At 34.3% G+C, this 17,686-nt stretch overlaps 1 protein-coding gene across 1 annotated transcript; it reads left to right on the top strand.

Moving 5' to 3' along the window:
* The first annotated feature begins 1,434 nt into the window (after positions 1-1,434).
* LOC103418834 (pentatricopeptide repeat-containing protein At5g16640, mitochondrial-like) lies at positions 1,435-1,962 on the top strand. Its single transcript, XM_008356943.3, has one exon. The coding sequence runs from the start codon at positions 1,435-1,437 to the stop codon at positions 1,960-1,962; it is 528 nt and encodes a 175-aa protein (XP_008355165.3).
* Positions 1,963-17,686: the final 15,724 nt, after the last annotated feature.

Genomic DNA, 17,686 nt, shown 5'->3' with positions numbered 1-17,686 from the left:
TTGGGTTAAGCCCAAACCACTCTTCTTCACTCTAAAACCATTTTAACCCAAAAACCTTAGGATTTTAAAACCCATTAGACCTTAACCCATTCAACCCAAATCCCTTATTTTATTTAGTTCAAGCCAAAATCCTTTAGAAAATCCTTTATTTATTTATTACATTTTTGTGCTTATGTGAAGTTGCTAGTGAGGAAATTCTTAATCCTTATCCGCACAACTCTACTGCTAAGGAGTATCTGTGAGTGGACCCTTTCTAAAATTTGCATAAATTCCTAGTTTAATTGCATAAATGAAATGCATGCCTTACGAGTTTATAATTTGATTTTATGTTAAGCATGTTTATGAAATATGTGGTTTATCGTCTTGTTTTTGGTGAGGAATTTATTTGTTAACCTATATTGAGCTATATTTTAAAATATATTATTTTCTATAAAAACCATGAACTGGTAGATTATCTGATGGATGACAATAGGATGCTAGAACATGTTTTAGAAACCTCTATTTATAGTATAGACGATGGATGACTTTATACTATGAAGTGGTTATTTATGAGAGGCGTAACTATTTGTGCGTATATAGTGGACACTATGCTGCCTGGGGTGAGGATCTGGTGTTGGCAGATAGGCCGGGAGAAATAATCCCTAGCTACGAGCTGAGGGACACGGAGCAGGCATTGGGCCGGGAGTTGGTAATCTCTGACTACGGGCACAGAGACCACAGTGCTGGCATAGGGCTAGGAGATATATTTGTTCAGTGATCCTTCTAGCAGCACACCGCGTTTACGAGACGATCTGTGAGACGTTTATTATTTTGATTTCTGCGATGTTATTCCACGATATGACTTTTGAGATATTTTTGGCATGCTAGGATTTTTATTAAATCCATCACTTATTATGCTAGTAGTTTTCATTATATATAAATTGTGGGGGTTAATACATTGATAACTGTTTTATTATTATTATTATATTTATGAACTTGGTCCACTCATCTTTGTTTTGCGCCCCCATTCAGGTCTTAGAAACAAGGACTACGACACGACGTACGAGGCATTCCCCTACCAGTAGCAATCTACCACTCACTTGTGTGATATCTTGTAATGATCTTTCCTTTTTGTGACTTTTGATTTAGATTGTGTTCTGTGCACTCTAGACACTTCCTTAAACTTTGTTTATTACTTATAGATTCTAATGTTTATTCATGAATATTTGCTCCTAATCATTACTCTTGTAATCAATAAATGACTTTCGTCACCCTCAGGTGTCGGCCAGCACGTGCCTATCCGAGTATTCAGAGAATATCAGAATTGGGACGTGTCATTGAACCTTTTCTTTGAAATAATGAGTAAAGGTATTGACCCTGACGTCATTACATATACTTCTTTGATTCATGGAGTATGCAAATTAAGGTGGTCGAACTACGAGATTGTTTGATGAAATGGTGAGCAAAAGTAACTTTCCGAATCTGCACATCTTCAATGTCTTGGCAGACATCTGTTGTAAAGAGGGTTGCGAAAAGCTTGATCGAAATGATGACTTAAAAGAGATATTGAACTTGACACAGTTCTTATACTTATGGATGGTTATTGCTTGCAAGGGGAAATGGAACGTGGCGGAAAAGTTTTTGGAACAAATGCTCAGCAAGGGATCCATTGTTCATGCTTATAGTTATAGCAGATTGATAAATGGCTATTGTAAGCTTAGAAGAATAGATGAGGCACTGATGCTTCTTGAGGAAATGTCTAGTAGCAGTCTTGTTCCTAATATCGTTACTTACACCACTCTCATGGATGGTTTTTGCAAAGTAGGGAGAACAGAAGATGCACAAAAGTTGTTCGCTCAGGTGCAAGCTTGCAGCCAATTTTCGAATGTTCAAATCTATGCTGTTTTATTGGATGGCCTGTGTAAAAACCAACAATTTCCCGAAGCAATAAAATTGTTAAAAGATATGGAAATTGGAAAGTGAGAAGTTGGATCCAAATATTGTGATTTACTCTATTCTTATTCACCGTTTATCATCAAGAGGTCTTCAACCTAATACCAGGACGCATAACATAATGATTGGTGAATTTTGTAACGGAGGGCTAATGAGCGAAGCAGTAAAGTTATTTAAAGACGGAAGAGAAAGGCTGTTCTTCAGACGTATAACATAATCATCCGAGGTTTTTTCAATAACAATGAGACATCAGAAGCGGACTTATTCAAAAAATGTTGGAGAAGGGTTTTTCTGCAAACGCATCAATTGCGGAATTGATAATTGATTTGTTATCCAAAGATAAAGTAGATCGTGCTTTGTTGCCATTGATAAAAAGATCATAATGAAATTAATTTCTATCTTGGAATGTCGAAACAGATCCTTCAAATGATTACAGTTAATTTTGAAAATATTTCACCTTTCATTCCATTAATGCATTGTATATGTTATGTAGTTTAATCCATCATCTGATAGAGAAATTTGCTCGAGTAGCATGGTATTTGAGCTGAGTCTTGAATATTGAAGGCGACTTGCCCAATAAAAATATTGAGGTAGTGTTCTTCAGGTCACTCTGTGGATGCCAAGGATGCTGATCTGGGAATAAATGTTGAAGGTGACCCTGGCCCTGCTTCTTTTATTACACTCATGCGAGTGCAGGTGCATTGCGAGAATAATACTGGTTTTACATTCAAACATGTTCTAAATAATTAGCTTCTCATCTTGATTGAAGAGTTTAAGGGTGTCGCTAGTTTTCTTGATACCAACTGTTTTGCAGGGGGAGATGGATTGTCTACCCTCCAATTTCCATACTTTTTCCATCCCCTCCTGTTTTGTGTGATCATGGTTAAGCCACGTCAACATTTTATATTCTTATTGCTTTTTGTATTATTATTTTTATAAAATAAGAAAATAAAATGTTGACGTGGCTTAACCGTGACCACACAAACATGAGGGGATGGAAATAGTATGGAAATGGGAAGGCAGACAATCCATCTCCTTTGCAGGAGAAAAACTTGTATGAGGCTTGGCTTGCCATTGGACTTCGCTGAGTAGCATTACAATCCACTTAAAACTCGCTACGTGGCAAGTCTTAAATATAATCTTTTATCATTATTTTATATTTAAAATATTTAAAATTATTTTTTTAACTAATTAATATATTATATATATTAATGTTATGTTTCCTTTTTTATTTCTTTCCCCCTATTTTTTTTCTTCCCAAATCCCCCCACACTTGTTGTTTTGCCCTAGGTCTTAGGACTCCCTCCCCTTTCTTTCATTCCCAGTTTTGTTTCTTTCTTTCTTTAAAAAAATAAAATAAAAAAAAAGTTATGCACCCACTCCATTTTTATCATGGAAAGCAACCAAGAATCTGTAAGTTTCTTTTCTTTCTTTATACAATAAAACTCTGATCAAAACATTAGCTGTTAAAAAACTCTGATCATATTATAAATATAAAAAACCAAAAACCCTCACCCTCACCCAAAAACCCCCAATTAAAAGAAAAGAAAATAACCCTAATATAGCTATATATGTGGGTTATTAATGTCACATGATCAAAGCAAATATTGTATAAAGAAAGAAAAGAAACTTACAGATTCTTGGTTGCTTTCCATGATAAAATTGGAGTGGGTGCATAACTTTTTTTTTTTTTTTTTTTAAAGAAAGAAAGAAAGAAACAAAACTGGGAAAGAAAGAAAGGGGAGGGAGTCCTAAGACCTACGGCAAAACAAAGTGTGGGGGGATTTGGGAAGAAAAAAAATATGGGGAAAGAAATAAAAAAGGAAACATAACATTAATATATATAATATATTAATTAGTTAAAAAAATAATTATAAAAATTTTAAATATAAAAGAATGATAAAAGATTATATTTAAGACTTGCCACGTGACGAGTTTTAAGTGGATTGTATTGCCACTCTGCGAAGGCTAGTGGCAAGCCAAGCCCCATACACGTTTTTCTCCCTTTGCAGGGGATGAAATTCAACAAACAATAATTGCCAGAAGAAAATGTCTTGTCTTGGACGCTTATGTGAAGGTACATGTTTTGTGTGTTTAACAATATTGTTAACATAGTATGTTACTGGATCAGGATCCTCATTGTATCCTCTTTATGGGGATCTTGGAGATCAAGCAATAATGTCAGTTTATCGTACATTGTGCAGTTAGTTTTCGTTAAGTACTTTTTATATTCAATTTTAAATAATTTCTGACCCACGATGTAAGATGAACGGATATGATTGATTGATCCTCAGGAACCCAACAAAGAGGATCCGGCGGGGATCCTTATCCTATGTTACTAGCTTTCATGCATGCGCTCACGTGCGTGCATAAAGCATTTTTTGTATCACGACGTACTACGCGCGGCTTACATGTTTTAAATGTATTTATATGCATAAATTGACAAAAGGAAAGTCAAATATTTGAAGTAAATGAATAATCTTAAATCATGCTAGAAGAAACCCCTCAAAAACCAATTAAAGCAACTGAATCGACATAATAAAATCGATCTCTATAGAATTTACATTAAGAATAGAGAAAATAATATTTGATAAAAAATTGATTGAATCACATTATTACTAGTTCATTGTGAGGTTAAGCCCACCCCGTCCCCTTAGACCATCTCTAACCTTTGGCCTAAAACCTAAAATTTTTAACCCATAAAATTTAGGGTCTGTTGGGTACTTGAATCCAAAATTTAAACTCAAAACAATTTTTATGTTTTAGCCTTAAAAACTTGTTTGATAGGGTTATTTTCAAAAACTGAATTCAAGACTAACTAAAAAATAAAATCTATTATCTAAAAACATAAAAAGTGAATTTTTAGAGATTTTAAACTTAAACTCACTCATTTCTTTTCTCTCCCTCATCCCTTCTCACTCCAAATCTCTCCTCTCGTTTCTTCTCTCTCTCCTTTTTTTTTATTTTTTTATTTTTTTACCTTTTTCGTTTCTCCTCCAATCCGCTCTGTTTATTCTCTTGGTTATTTCTCTCACTTATCTTCCTCTTTATCTCGTCTCATCCTCTCTCTTCTTTCTATTTCCTTCAATCATCTCTTGCTTTCTTTCCTCCTCTCTCCTCTTTCTCTCTCTACTGCGACCCCCTCTTTTTAGATCTCTTTATCTAGTTTAAGTCGTAAGATTTAAAAAATTTAAATTGCAAACTAATCAAGTTTTTGAGTATTAAAGAAAATTGTTTTCAAGAAATGTTATTAAGAAATGTTTTGAGAAATTATAAAAAATTTCAAATAGGATACCAAACAGGCCTTTAGGCTTTAACCCATAAACAACTTTTCTGCTCCAACTCTTTTGGCCTAAAATTTTAGCCCCAGATTATTAAAGAATGAATTTAGGCTATTTTTTTTAAATTAACCTTAAAAAAATTATGTAGACTATCCTAAATTAATTTTATGAAAATTTTAACCTAAAAATATTTAAATTCCAATAAACATTGAAAACTCACTAAACCGACACATGAAACTCATGAAACACTATAGAAGAATATGAAACATATGATAGAAATGTATAAACACAAGACAAATGAGCAAATACATGGTTTGGGAAGATGGTAGAAAGAAAAATTGGAAGAATTGTAGGAGAAAAGTGAGTCTTGTGTGGATATTTCAATAAATATATAGGTATTTATAGAGTTTTTGGGTGAATTTTGAGTTAAATATTTTTTTATTATTATTTTAACTGTTTAATTTAAATTTAGACTGTTAGATCTTTTTTTTACCGTCAAATTTGATGATATTTGATCTCAGTCGTTGGATTCAATAAATTTATAAATATAAAAAAAATATTAACTAAATTAAATGTGAACCGTTGGATAACCAACATCTCATTTGAATGTGGGCCATTGATCAACCAAAAGAGCCGTTGGGCTCAATGTTATTGGCAGACAAGTGGGAGGCACACCCTGTTGATGGGGGATCCACCACTAATCCTAGCCTAAATCTGGCTTTTTTTTAGGTTTTAGATTTTAGGTCCAAATTAGAACTTGGGTTGGAATGGATTTTTTTTGGGGGGGGGGGGGGGGGGAGGGGATAGAAGGGGAATTACTGGTTTTATGCCATGGGTTGGAGTTAGCCCTAGTGTAGATAATCGTTTATTAAAAAAAAAAAAACAATCATTTGATAATTAATTTAATCATATTATTATCCGCGTGCGAAATACCTTTTTTTGTAACCGGCATTACACGCCTCTTAAGATGTTTTGAACGTGTTTAAAAATAGAGGAAATAATATTTTATGAACTGCTGATTGAATCACATTATTGCTAGCTTATTGTGAGGTACTAATTTATAAATAAATAAAAAATCAGTACAAAAAAATTAATTATATAAAAAACATTGTTAAAATAACTAAAATACCCTTGCCACATTTGATGCATTATTTTGGGTTGGGATGTTTTTTGTATGAGGGACATTTTTGTTAAAGCTTGTGACAAAAAATAATGCATCAAATAATACAGGAGTATTTTCGTCATTTTAACAATGTTCATCCCAAAATAATGCATCAAATAATTTTAACATTATTGTATATATAAAACGTTGCAAACATAAATACACATCAAAATTTGGATTTGATCAAAGAAATGTGACAAAAGTTAGATCTGATTACTTAATCCCCTCTCCTCTCCTCTCCTCTCCTCTAGGGTTCATCCTTATTTCTGGAAATTTGAAAAACATATAATATCAAAGCTCTCATAACTTTTACTTTTATTTCCCACAAAAAACAAAACCAATAGGTTTCATTCGATCATATTTCTTTTGTGAAAAGTGCTAAGAAGACTTTTTCAAAATCTCTTTATGAACTCTTTGCCACTTCATAATTTAATGTCAACTTTCATGTCAACATTATAAAACATTGTGCAAAAAATATGAGACTGTGTAAAGTCTATAAAGCGTCCCACTGTTAAAAGAGTCTCTTTAGCATTTATCTTCTTTCATTCCCCTGTCCTTCCCCCATGGCTTTGGCTTTGGGTCTGAGCTACCAGACTATATTGTTCTTCCCAGAAAGGCCATGGTAAGAAAAAGACACACAAACCCTATTATATGTATATTTTCAAGTACGATTGACTTCCTGATGGATACGTACCAACTCCTAAATTAATTATGCAAGTTTTGCAATTATTATACAAATTTTATTACAAATCCAGTACGTAGATATTCGTTCTTAGCTCCAACCAGAACTTGGCTCGCCTGGATTATATTCCGCATGCCACCAAAATGGACTAATTCAAGCGTTTACTTTTTGCTCATTTTAATTTGGCTAATAAAAATATGGGTAAATTACATAGTAGTCTCTCATGTTCGAGGTCTATTGCAATCTTATACAACATCTTAAAAACATTTCACTTTCATACCTCAAGTACTATTTTATTTCAATTTCATACAACCGTTACATTTTCCATCCATGGATTTGTTAAAAGGAAAACTAATGAAAATGGCTTGAAAACTTTGAGTTTTAATGATAAGGACAAAATAAAGGGTAAAGTGAATAGTACCAGGATTGACTTTTTAGTGTAAAAATATGGTTTTTCGTTAAAGTGAACAGTACCAGGTGCTTTTCGTTAAAGTTTCCTTTGTTAAATGCTGATGTGGCTGCCACATATATGCCACGTGGTTGCCAAATGTCTGCCACGTGGCAAATAAAATATTTTTTAATTTGTTTTAAAAAAACCTGTCTGCCACATATCTTTTTTTTTTTCTTCTTCTTCTTTTTCTTCTCTTTCTTCTTCTTCTTTTGGGTTCGGTCCCTTTTTTCTTCTTCGGGTTCGGTCCCTTTTTTCTTCTTCTTCTTTTTCTTCTTCTTCTTCTGGGTTGCAAGGGGTTCAATCATCCTTTTTTTTCTTCTTCTTCTTCTGGGTTTGGTCCCTTTTTTCTTCTTCTTCTGAGTTGCAAGGGGTTCGATCATCCTTTTTTTTTTTCTTCTTCTTCTTCTTCCTCCTCCTCTTTCTTCTTCTCTTCTTCTTCTTCCTCCTTCTTCTTCTGGGTTCGATCCCTTTCTTTTTTTTTCTTTTTTCTTCTTCTTTTTCTTCCTCTTCCTCCTCCTTCTTTTTCTCTTCTTCTTCTTCCTCCTCCTTCTTCTGGGTTGTAGGGGGTTCGATCCTTTTTTTTTTCTTTTCTTCTTCTTCTTCGTCCTTTTGGTTTGGTCCTTTCTTTTATTTTTTTTGTCTTCTTCTTCTTCCTCCTCCTCTTTCTTCTTCTCTTCTTCTTCTTCCTCCTTTTTCTTCCTCCTTCTTCTTCTGGGTTGCAGGGGGTTCGGTCCTTTTTTTTTTCTTCTTCTTCTTCCTCCTCCTCCTCTTTCTTCTTCTTTTCTTCTTCTTCCTCCTTCTTCTTCTGGATTCGGTCCCTTTCTTTTTTTTTTGTTTTTTTTTTCTTCTTCCTCCTCCTTCTTCTTCTCTCCTTCTTCTTCCTCCTTCTTCTTCCTCCTTCTTCTGGGTTGCAAGGGGTTCGGTCCTTTTTTTTTTTTTTTCTTCTTCTTCTTCCTCCTCCTCCTCTTTCTTCTTCTCTTCTTCTTCTTCCTCCTTCTTCTGGGTTGCAGGGGTTTGGTCCCTTTTTTTTTTCTTCTTCTTCCAATTTCAGGTTTTTTTAAAAAAAATTAAAAAATATTTTATTTGCCACGTGGCAAACATTTGGCAGCCACATGCATATATGTGGCAGCCACGTCAGCATTTAACAGATTCATGGATGAAAAATGTAACGGTTGTATGAAATTGAAATAAAATAGTACTTGAGGTATGAAAGTGAAAAGTTTTAAAGATGTTGTATAATATTACAATAGACCTCAAACCTGAGGGGCTACTATGTAATTTACCCTAAAAATATCCAGGTATGAGAGGAACTACTCTGTCATAAGGTGCACATAATTTTAATACAACAACCAAGTGGGATAAAGACTTGGTTAGCAGACTCAAAGTTTTGTTCTTATTTATATGCGTAAAGTGACAAAAGAAAAGTCAAATATTTGAAGTAAATAAATAATATTAGATTATGCTAGAAGAAACCCTCATAAACCAATTCAAGCAGCTGAATTCATATAATAAAATCGGTCTCTATAAAATTTACATTAAGAATAAAGAAATAATATTTAATAAACAACTGATTGAATCACATTATTATTAGCTCATTGTGAGGCTAAGCCCACCTCCTCTCCCTTAGTGTACATAATATCGTTCGTTAAAAAAAAATCATTTAACTAACTTAATCACATTATTATCCGCGTGGGAAAGACCTTGTTTATAACCGATATTATACGTTTCTTAAGATGTTTTGAACGTGTTTAAAAATATAGAAAATAATATTGAATGAACAACTGATTGAGTTTATTGTGAAGTACTAATTAAAAAAAAAGTACAAAAAAGTTAATTATTAAAAAAACACCGTTAAAATGATGACAATACCCTTACCACATTTGACGCATTATTTTGGATTGCTTATGAAATTTTTTGTTTGAGGGCCATTTTTGTCCAATTATTTTTTTTGAAGTTTGTGACACAAAAAAAACAGTATTCACTTTATTGTTGGCTATATATATATATAAGATAATTCATTTGCACGATGGGGAACATAAGTGGCTTTGGGCTCAGGAGACACTTAGCATGTTTATCGTTGATGCCAATATGATATTTACGAAGTCCATGATATGAAGATCATATTGTTTGCGGATGAAAATGGTTGCGGATAGATTGGAATTTTGGTTACTTGCGGTCCAGCCATGGAGAATGAAATATCTGTTAGGTTATTCATATACAAATTATGGTTGAGAGCCTCAATTCTATTCAACACGTACAAATTATGGTCTACAAAAAATCAGGCTGAGTTTACATTCCCAAAAGCAAAAAATCAAGCTGAGTTTACAATAGCAGCAGCACCAAAACAATAGTCGTCTCTTTAAGCATGAACTGTATCCCATTGAGATAACTAAATGTTCTCATTTGATACTTGGGCGTCTAGAAATGCCAAAGGAAAACCAGTGATACTTTGTTGAAGAAAAGCTTGAGAACTTGACGGCTGAGATTCTTCACAAGCACTCATGGCAATGGGTTCGGCATATGCGTGTTATTATCTGGCTGCAATTACATTCAACAACCATAATAAGATTTTAAAAATATATATCATGGATATCAAATTAACCAGAGAACGCAAAATTGCAAAGAGATGACAAATAAACCTGGAAAGGATGATATGGAATTGGCATCTAAGTATTATTGCCAAACATGTGACCTGGAATCTGTATATCACATACCAAGATTCATTTGGTTTATCCATTTTTTTGTCCCCTTAAAAACTTTATTTTGGATGAAATTTCTAACAGAGTTAGCCAACCAAAAGGACCATTATTCCACGTAAGAATGAGTAATTAGGGATCAATACTAACGAATTTTTTTGTTCAAGGACCAAAACTCCAATTACAATAAAATTTAGGAACCATTACTCCAATTACCTTGTTTTTTTTAAAAGTAAAAGGTAAATTAAAGAGTAAAGCCCTTTGGTCTATCAAAGTGTAAGACATTCCTTACAATAAAATCAAGCCAAAACAATCTGAACAAATGAAATGCTCAACCGAAACTATCTATTAGCCACAATGTTGGCTTCCCGATAAACATGAACAAAAGTAATACACTCAAAATGTAGAAAAAAAAACTTGCAGAAATCTTCTAGCAACAAACGAATCTTCCAAGAAATTGAGCAAAACCCCACTAAGTTGACGCTCTATTTTATTTTATATATTTTTTTTAATTATCACCTCGTGGAAATTGCCATTTTAAATTAATCAATCAGGAGATTGAGCAGAAACCCACTAGCTCTACTTTATTTTATTTTATGTTTTGTTTTTTAATTATAACCTCGTGGAAATTGCCATTTTTGTTGTAAAATTAGTGGGATGAATGCCACATGCATTTGGCAAAAGATGAGAAGACTATAGAATAGTGAATTAATAGTGGAGGTGTGATATTTTCAAAAGAAGCAATGATTTTCCTCATTTGTATATCATGGATATGGTTCTATAAATAGAGTACTTCGTGTGTTATCAAAATACACACTGCAAAATAAAGAACTAAAGAAAAAGAGTATTGTTCTTCCCAGAAAGGCCATGGTAAGAAAAAGACACACAAACCCTATTATACATACATATATGTATATTTTCATGTACGATTGACTTCCTGATGGATACGTCCCAACTCCTGAATTAATTATGCAAGTTTTGCAATTATTATACAAATTTTATTACAAATCAAGTACGTAGAGATTCGTTCTTAGCTCCAACCAGAACTTGGCTCACTTGGGGGATTATATTCCGCATGCCACCAAAATGGACTAATTCAAGCGTTTACTTTTTGCTCATTTTAATTTGGCTAATAAAAATATCCAGGTATGAGAGGAACTACTCTGTCATAAGGTGCACATAATTTTAATACAACAACCAAGTGGGATAAAGACTTGGTTAGCGGACTCAAAGTTTTGTTCTTATTTATATGCGTAAAGTGACAAAAGAAAAGTTAAATATTTGAAGTAAATGAATAATATTATATTATAATAGAAGAAACACTCATAAACTAATTCAAGCAGCTGAATCCACATAATAAAACCGGTCTCTATAAAATTTACATTAAGAATAAAGAAATAATATTTAATAAACAACTGATTGAATCACATTATTATTAGCTCATTGTGAGGCTAAGACCACATCCTGTCCCTTAGTGTACCTAATATCGTTCGTTAAAAAAAAATCATTTGACACCTAATTTAATCACATTATTATCCGCGTGGGAAAGACCTTTTTTTATAACCGACATTATACGCCTCTTAAGATGTTTTGAACGTGTTTAAAAATATAGAAAATAATATTGAATGAACAACTGATTGAGTTTATTGTGAAGTACTAATTAAAAAAAAGTACAAAAAGTTAATTATTAAAAAAACACTGTTAAAATGATGAAAATACCCTTACCACATTTGATTTTGTTGCCCTGGATATTACTGGGAAGAACTACCTTACTTGGGTAGTGGATACTAAGATCCATTTGGAGGCAGGGAATCTTGGATAAACCATTAGGGAAGAAAACAGTGCATCATCTCAAGATCGGACGAAGGCCATGATCTTTATCCGTCGCCACCTTGATGAAGGACTAAAGAGCGAGTACCTAACGGTTGAAGATCCATTAGCTCTCTAGAAGACATTGAGAAACATATACAATCACCAGAAAATGGTGATTCTTCGAATGACTCTTTATGAGTAGACTCACTTAAGGATCCAGGATTTCAAGTTTTGGCTGAGTACAATTCTGCGATGTTCAGAATTAGCTCACATATGAAGCTTTGTGGGGAAACCATCATTGAGGAAGATATGCTGGAAAAGACTTTCAGCACCTTTCATGCCTTCAATGTACTCCTGCAGAAGCAATATAGGGAGCAAAACTTCACTGAATACAACCAGCTGATATTTGTGCTCCTGGTAGCTGAACAAAACAATAAGCTCTTGATGAAAAATCATCAGTCCCGACCTACTGGATCTGCACCATTCCTAGAAGTGAATGCTGCTTCCCTCGAAGTGAACGCCACATCCTTTGGTGGCAATAATCATAAACGAGGATGTGGCCATAAGCGAGGTTGGTGGAATGGGAAATGCAAGAATCATGGTGTCTAGTTTCATAATCAGGTTCCAAGGCATAATTCAGGCCCGAGCTTCAAAAATGTAAATCTCCACAAAGGCAAAGCTCATATGAACAATGCTCCTAGAAACTCTAAAGGAGCCTGCCATAGGTGTGGTGGCAATAGGCACTGGGCGCGTACCTATTGTACCCCGAAACATCTGATAGATCTATATCAAGCCTCCCTTAAGAAGAAAAGTGTCAATACCAATTTCCTCGACTAGGCTAGACCAATGGATATACCTAATCCAATGTTCGACTATCAAGGCAGTTGAACACAACCCACCTAGATGCCTTAGACTTCATTGTGAAAAGTGGGAATGTTTAAGGTACTTTTATTATTCTGAACTTGTAGTTTAAACTCGCATTTCAATTCAATAAAAGTGGCATTTCAATTTCCTTTTACTATGAATAAATTGATTTTAACCGTGATTCCCTTTACTCAGAAAGTATGGATAAAAACTATGGTTATTCTCAAAATAAGAGAAATGACGGAGATATTTGTCTTGTAGACAGTGAAACCAAGCATACAATACTTCAAGATCGAAAGTATTTCTCAAACTTGATGCTTACTAAAGTAAGGATAACAACAATATCAGGTCAATCAAATATAATTGAATGCTCATGGAAAACCTAGACCATGTTACCAAATGGAACACTATTGTCCATACAAAATGCATTGTATGCTACTCAATCTACTCGAAATTTGTTGAGTTTTAAAGATATACGTTTAAATGGATACCACATTGAAATGACAAGTGCAAAAAATGTGGAGTATCTATGCATTACCTCCAATAATACCCAAAAGCGTATATTGGAGAAGTTGTGTGGTTTGTCGAGTGGATTGTATTATACATACATAAAGACAATTGAATCATATACTGTCATGAATCGGAAGTTCATTGATTCAAAAGTTTACATGCTTTGGCATAACCGTCTGGGTCACTGAAGATCCACCATGATGCGTAGGATCATTACCAACTCTAATGGACATCCATTATTGAGCAGACACATTGCTATCTCAAATGATAACCTTTGCAAGGCTTGTTCTCAAGGGAAGTTGGTAATTAGACCATCACAACTAAAGGCTGATGTTGAATCCCCATCATTTTTGCAAAGAATTCAAGGGGATATTTGTGGGCCTATTCAACAATCTTGTGGACCATTTCGATATTTTATGGTTTTGGTTGATACATCTAACCGATGGTCACATATTTGTCTCTTGTCTACTCGGAATGTAGCTTTTGCGAGACTTCTTACTTAGATAATTAAGTTGCGAGCACAGTTCCTAGATTACCCAATTAAGTTAATGCGACTTGATAATGTTAGTGGATTTATGTCTCAAATCTTTGATGATTACTGCATGATATTGAGCATTGATGTTGAACACCCTTTCCTCATGTCTATACTCAAAATGATCTAGCAGAAGCATTTATCAAGCAACTTCAATTAATAGCTCGCACTTTGCTCATGAAAACAAAATTGCCAGTTTCTGCATGGGGACATACCATCTTACATGCTGCATCATTGGTTCAATTGAGACCTATAGCCAACCACCAATACTTCTCAGTACAACTCGTGTTTAGGCATCAGCCAAACATTTCACATTTATGAGTTTTTGGTTGTGCTGTTTATGTGCCTATTGCACCACCATAACGCACTAAAATGGAACCTCAGTGCAGATTAGGAATTTATGTGGGTTTTGATTCACCGTCTATCATTAGATATTTGGAATCCTTGATAGGTGATATGTTTACAGCTCGTTTTGCTGATTGTCACTTTGATGAGACAGTTTTCCTGTCATTAGGGGGACCGTTCCAAAAGAACGACAAGAGCTGTCATGGGTTGTACCTACCTTGTCCCATTTTGATCCACTTAGCACTCAATGTGAAAATGAAGTGAAAAGGATCTTTCATCTTCAAAGTATTGCTAATCAAATGCCAGATGCATTTAATGATGCTATGAAAGTGACAAAATCACATATACTAGCTGCAAATGCATCTGGAAGAATTGATGTCCCTGTTGGACAAAATAAAGTGGCTGCGAATGATGGTAGACCCCCAGGTTCAAAAGATTAGCCCCTCGAAAGAGAAGAAAGAGAAAGAAGAGGGCACAACTGAATCCAAATGAAATCATTCAGGAAGAGAGAATGAATGACAAATCCACAATGCATGATTCTGTACTTTCAAAAAAGGAAAATATCCTTGATGAGACACATGTACCTGAAGAGACAGAGGTACATGAAAGCAAAAAAATCTCCATAAATTATGCATGTATTAATGAATTATGGGATCAAAATGAAATAATCATCGACGACATGTTTGCATTCGCAGTAGGCACTAAAGTCATATTAAGTGATGATATTGAGCCTCGCCCTGTTGATGAATGTAAACAGAGATAAGATTGGACTAAGTTGAAAGATGCAATTCAAGCAGAATTAAATTCCTTGGAAAGGCGAAGTGTTTTTGGGCCGGTAGTCCAAACTCCGCCTGATGTAACACTTGTGGGTTACAAATGGGTATTCACAAGAAAGCGAATGAGAAAAATGAGATTGTAAGATATAAAACAAAACTCGTTGCACAAGGCTTTTCACAAAGACCTGGAATTGATTATGAGGAGACATACTCTCCTGTAATGGATGCAATTACGTTCCGTTACTTAATAAGTTTAGTAGTTTAAAAAAAACTTGACATGCGACGTATGGATGTCACCACTACGTATCTAGATGGAGAATTAGATACTGACATATACATGAAGGTCCCAGAAGGACTTAAGTTGCCTGAAACAACTAACAAATCGCGATGTATGCTCTCAATCAAATTAAGGTGATCCTTGTATGGGCTGAAACAATATGGATGAATGTGGTATAATCATCTCAGTGAGTATTTGATTAAAGAAGGATATACCAACAATGTCATTGGCCCTTGTGTGTTCATTAAGAAATCCGATTCTGGATTTGCTATAGTGGCAGTATATGTCGATGATATGAACCTAGTTTGAACCCCTGAAGAGCTCAATAAAACTGCTGAATATCTGAAAAAGCGAATTTGAAATGAAAGACCTTGGAAAAACAAAATATTGTCTTAGCAGATCGAGTATTGTGCTAATAGAATTTTGGTCCACCAATCAGCTTACATTGAAAAAATCCTAAAGCGATTTAGCATGGACAAGGCTTATCCACTTAGCACGCCAATGGTTGTTCATTCTTTAGACATTAAGAAAGATCATTTTCGTCCAAAAGAAGATGATGAAATGGCCATTGGTCTAGAAGTACCATATCTGAGTGCAATAGGTGCTTTATTGTATTTAGCACAATGTACTAGACTAGATATAGCTTTTTCAGTTAACTTGTTTGCAAGGTATAGCTCTGCTCCAACAGTTCGTCATTGGAAAGGAGTCAAAGATGTTTTGTGATACCTTCGTGGGACAATAGACATGGGTCTCTTCTACTTAGAAAAATCCACAAATGATTAGATCTTTGTTGGATATGCAGATGCTAGTTTTCTATCTGATCCGCATAAAGTCCACTCACAAACTGGATATGTGTTCACTAATGGAGATACAACAATCTCATGGCGCTCAACAAACCAAACATTAGTTGCTACATATTCAAATCACTTAGAAATACTTACTTTACATGAAGCAAGTCGTGAATGCTCTTGGTTAAGATCAATGATCCATCAGATCCGAAATTCATGTAGTCTACCCTCAAAGACAGACACTCCAACTATCATCCATGAAGATAATGCAGCATGTGTTGCCCAAATGAAGGAATGATTCACCAAGGACGATAAGACTAAACACAGATCTCCAAAAATTTTCAGTGCACATGAGCTTTAGAAGGCTAAAGTTATTGAAGTCATACAAATCCGTTTCATTGAAAATCTAGCAGACCTGTTCACCAAATCTCCACCAAAGTGCACATTTCAGAAGCTAGTGCAGAGTATCGGATTACGTCAGCTTACCAATTAGCTAAATTTGAAGAATGCGGAATCAAGGGAAGATACATAACAGGGGGAGTATCTATGATACATGCATGTTGTCCTCTTTTTCCTTCAACTAGGATTTTTCCCATTGGGTTTTTCCTATCAAGGTTTTAGCGAGGCAACATAAGCATACTTAACATTATATCAAAAATCCAGGTAAAGTTGTACTCTTTGTCATTCGATATGGCTTTTTCCCACTAGGTTTTTTTGAGCAAGGTTTTAACGAGGCAATTGATGTTGGTATGTGGGCATCCAAGGGGAAGTGTTGTAAAATTAGTGAGATGAATGCCCACATTCATTTGGCAAAAGATGAGAAGACTATAGTATAGTGAATTAATAGTGGAGGTGTGATAATGTCAAAAGGAGCAATGATTATTTCCCTAATTTGTATATCACGGATGTGGCTCTATAACTAGAGCACTATGTGTGTTATCAAAATACACAATGCGAAAGAAAGAACTAAAGAAATAATATCAGTATCTCTCCATCTCTTTATCTGACATCCTTTTGTGTTATAACTACTAAAGTTACAGTGTGATATTTTGCATTAGTTTCGCTCCTGTCCCTAGCAAATGTTATCTCTCTAACTTTTGCCTATTTATAATAATTTTAAATTAGTCAATCAGGAGATTGAGCAAAAATCCACTAGCTCTACTTTAATTTATGAGTACTACTTCATACCACATTTTTATGCCACATTTCTATACCACCTTAGGTGACATCTGATGTGGATAGACACATCATTTGAAAAATTTGCAAAACCCAAGGAAATGAAGGAGAAAAACTCATCGTATCCCACAATCATCATTTAATTAACTAGTTTTTCTTAATTATTAGTTCATTAAATAATGAACTAAATTTAAAAATCTGATTAATCAAATGATGTGACTGTCCACATCAAATGCCACCTAAAATGATATGAAAATGTGGTACAAAAACATGGTATGAATAACATTACTCTTATTTTATTTTATATTTTGTTTTTAATTATCACCCGGTGAAATTGCCATTTTAAATTAATAAATCGAGTGAAGAATTGATATATATAAGCACGCTCAGAGACAAGTAGGG

The sequence above is a fragment of the Malus domestica genome, chromosome 03 (assembly GCF_042453785.1).
Source record: "Malus domestica chromosome 03, GDT2T_hap1".
NCBI lineage: Eukaryota > Viridiplantae > Streptophyta > Magnoliopsida > Rosales > Rosaceae > Malus > Malus domestica.
Note: the sequence above shows the minus strand (reverse complement) of the source record. Positions and strands in the feature narration are given on the sequence as shown.

Excerpts from the sequence above, each read along its gene's own strand:
- LOC103418834 (XM_008356943.3), top strand. The coding sequence starts at position 1,435 with ATGGTGAGCAAAAGTAACTTTCCGAATCTGCACATCTTCAATGTCTTG.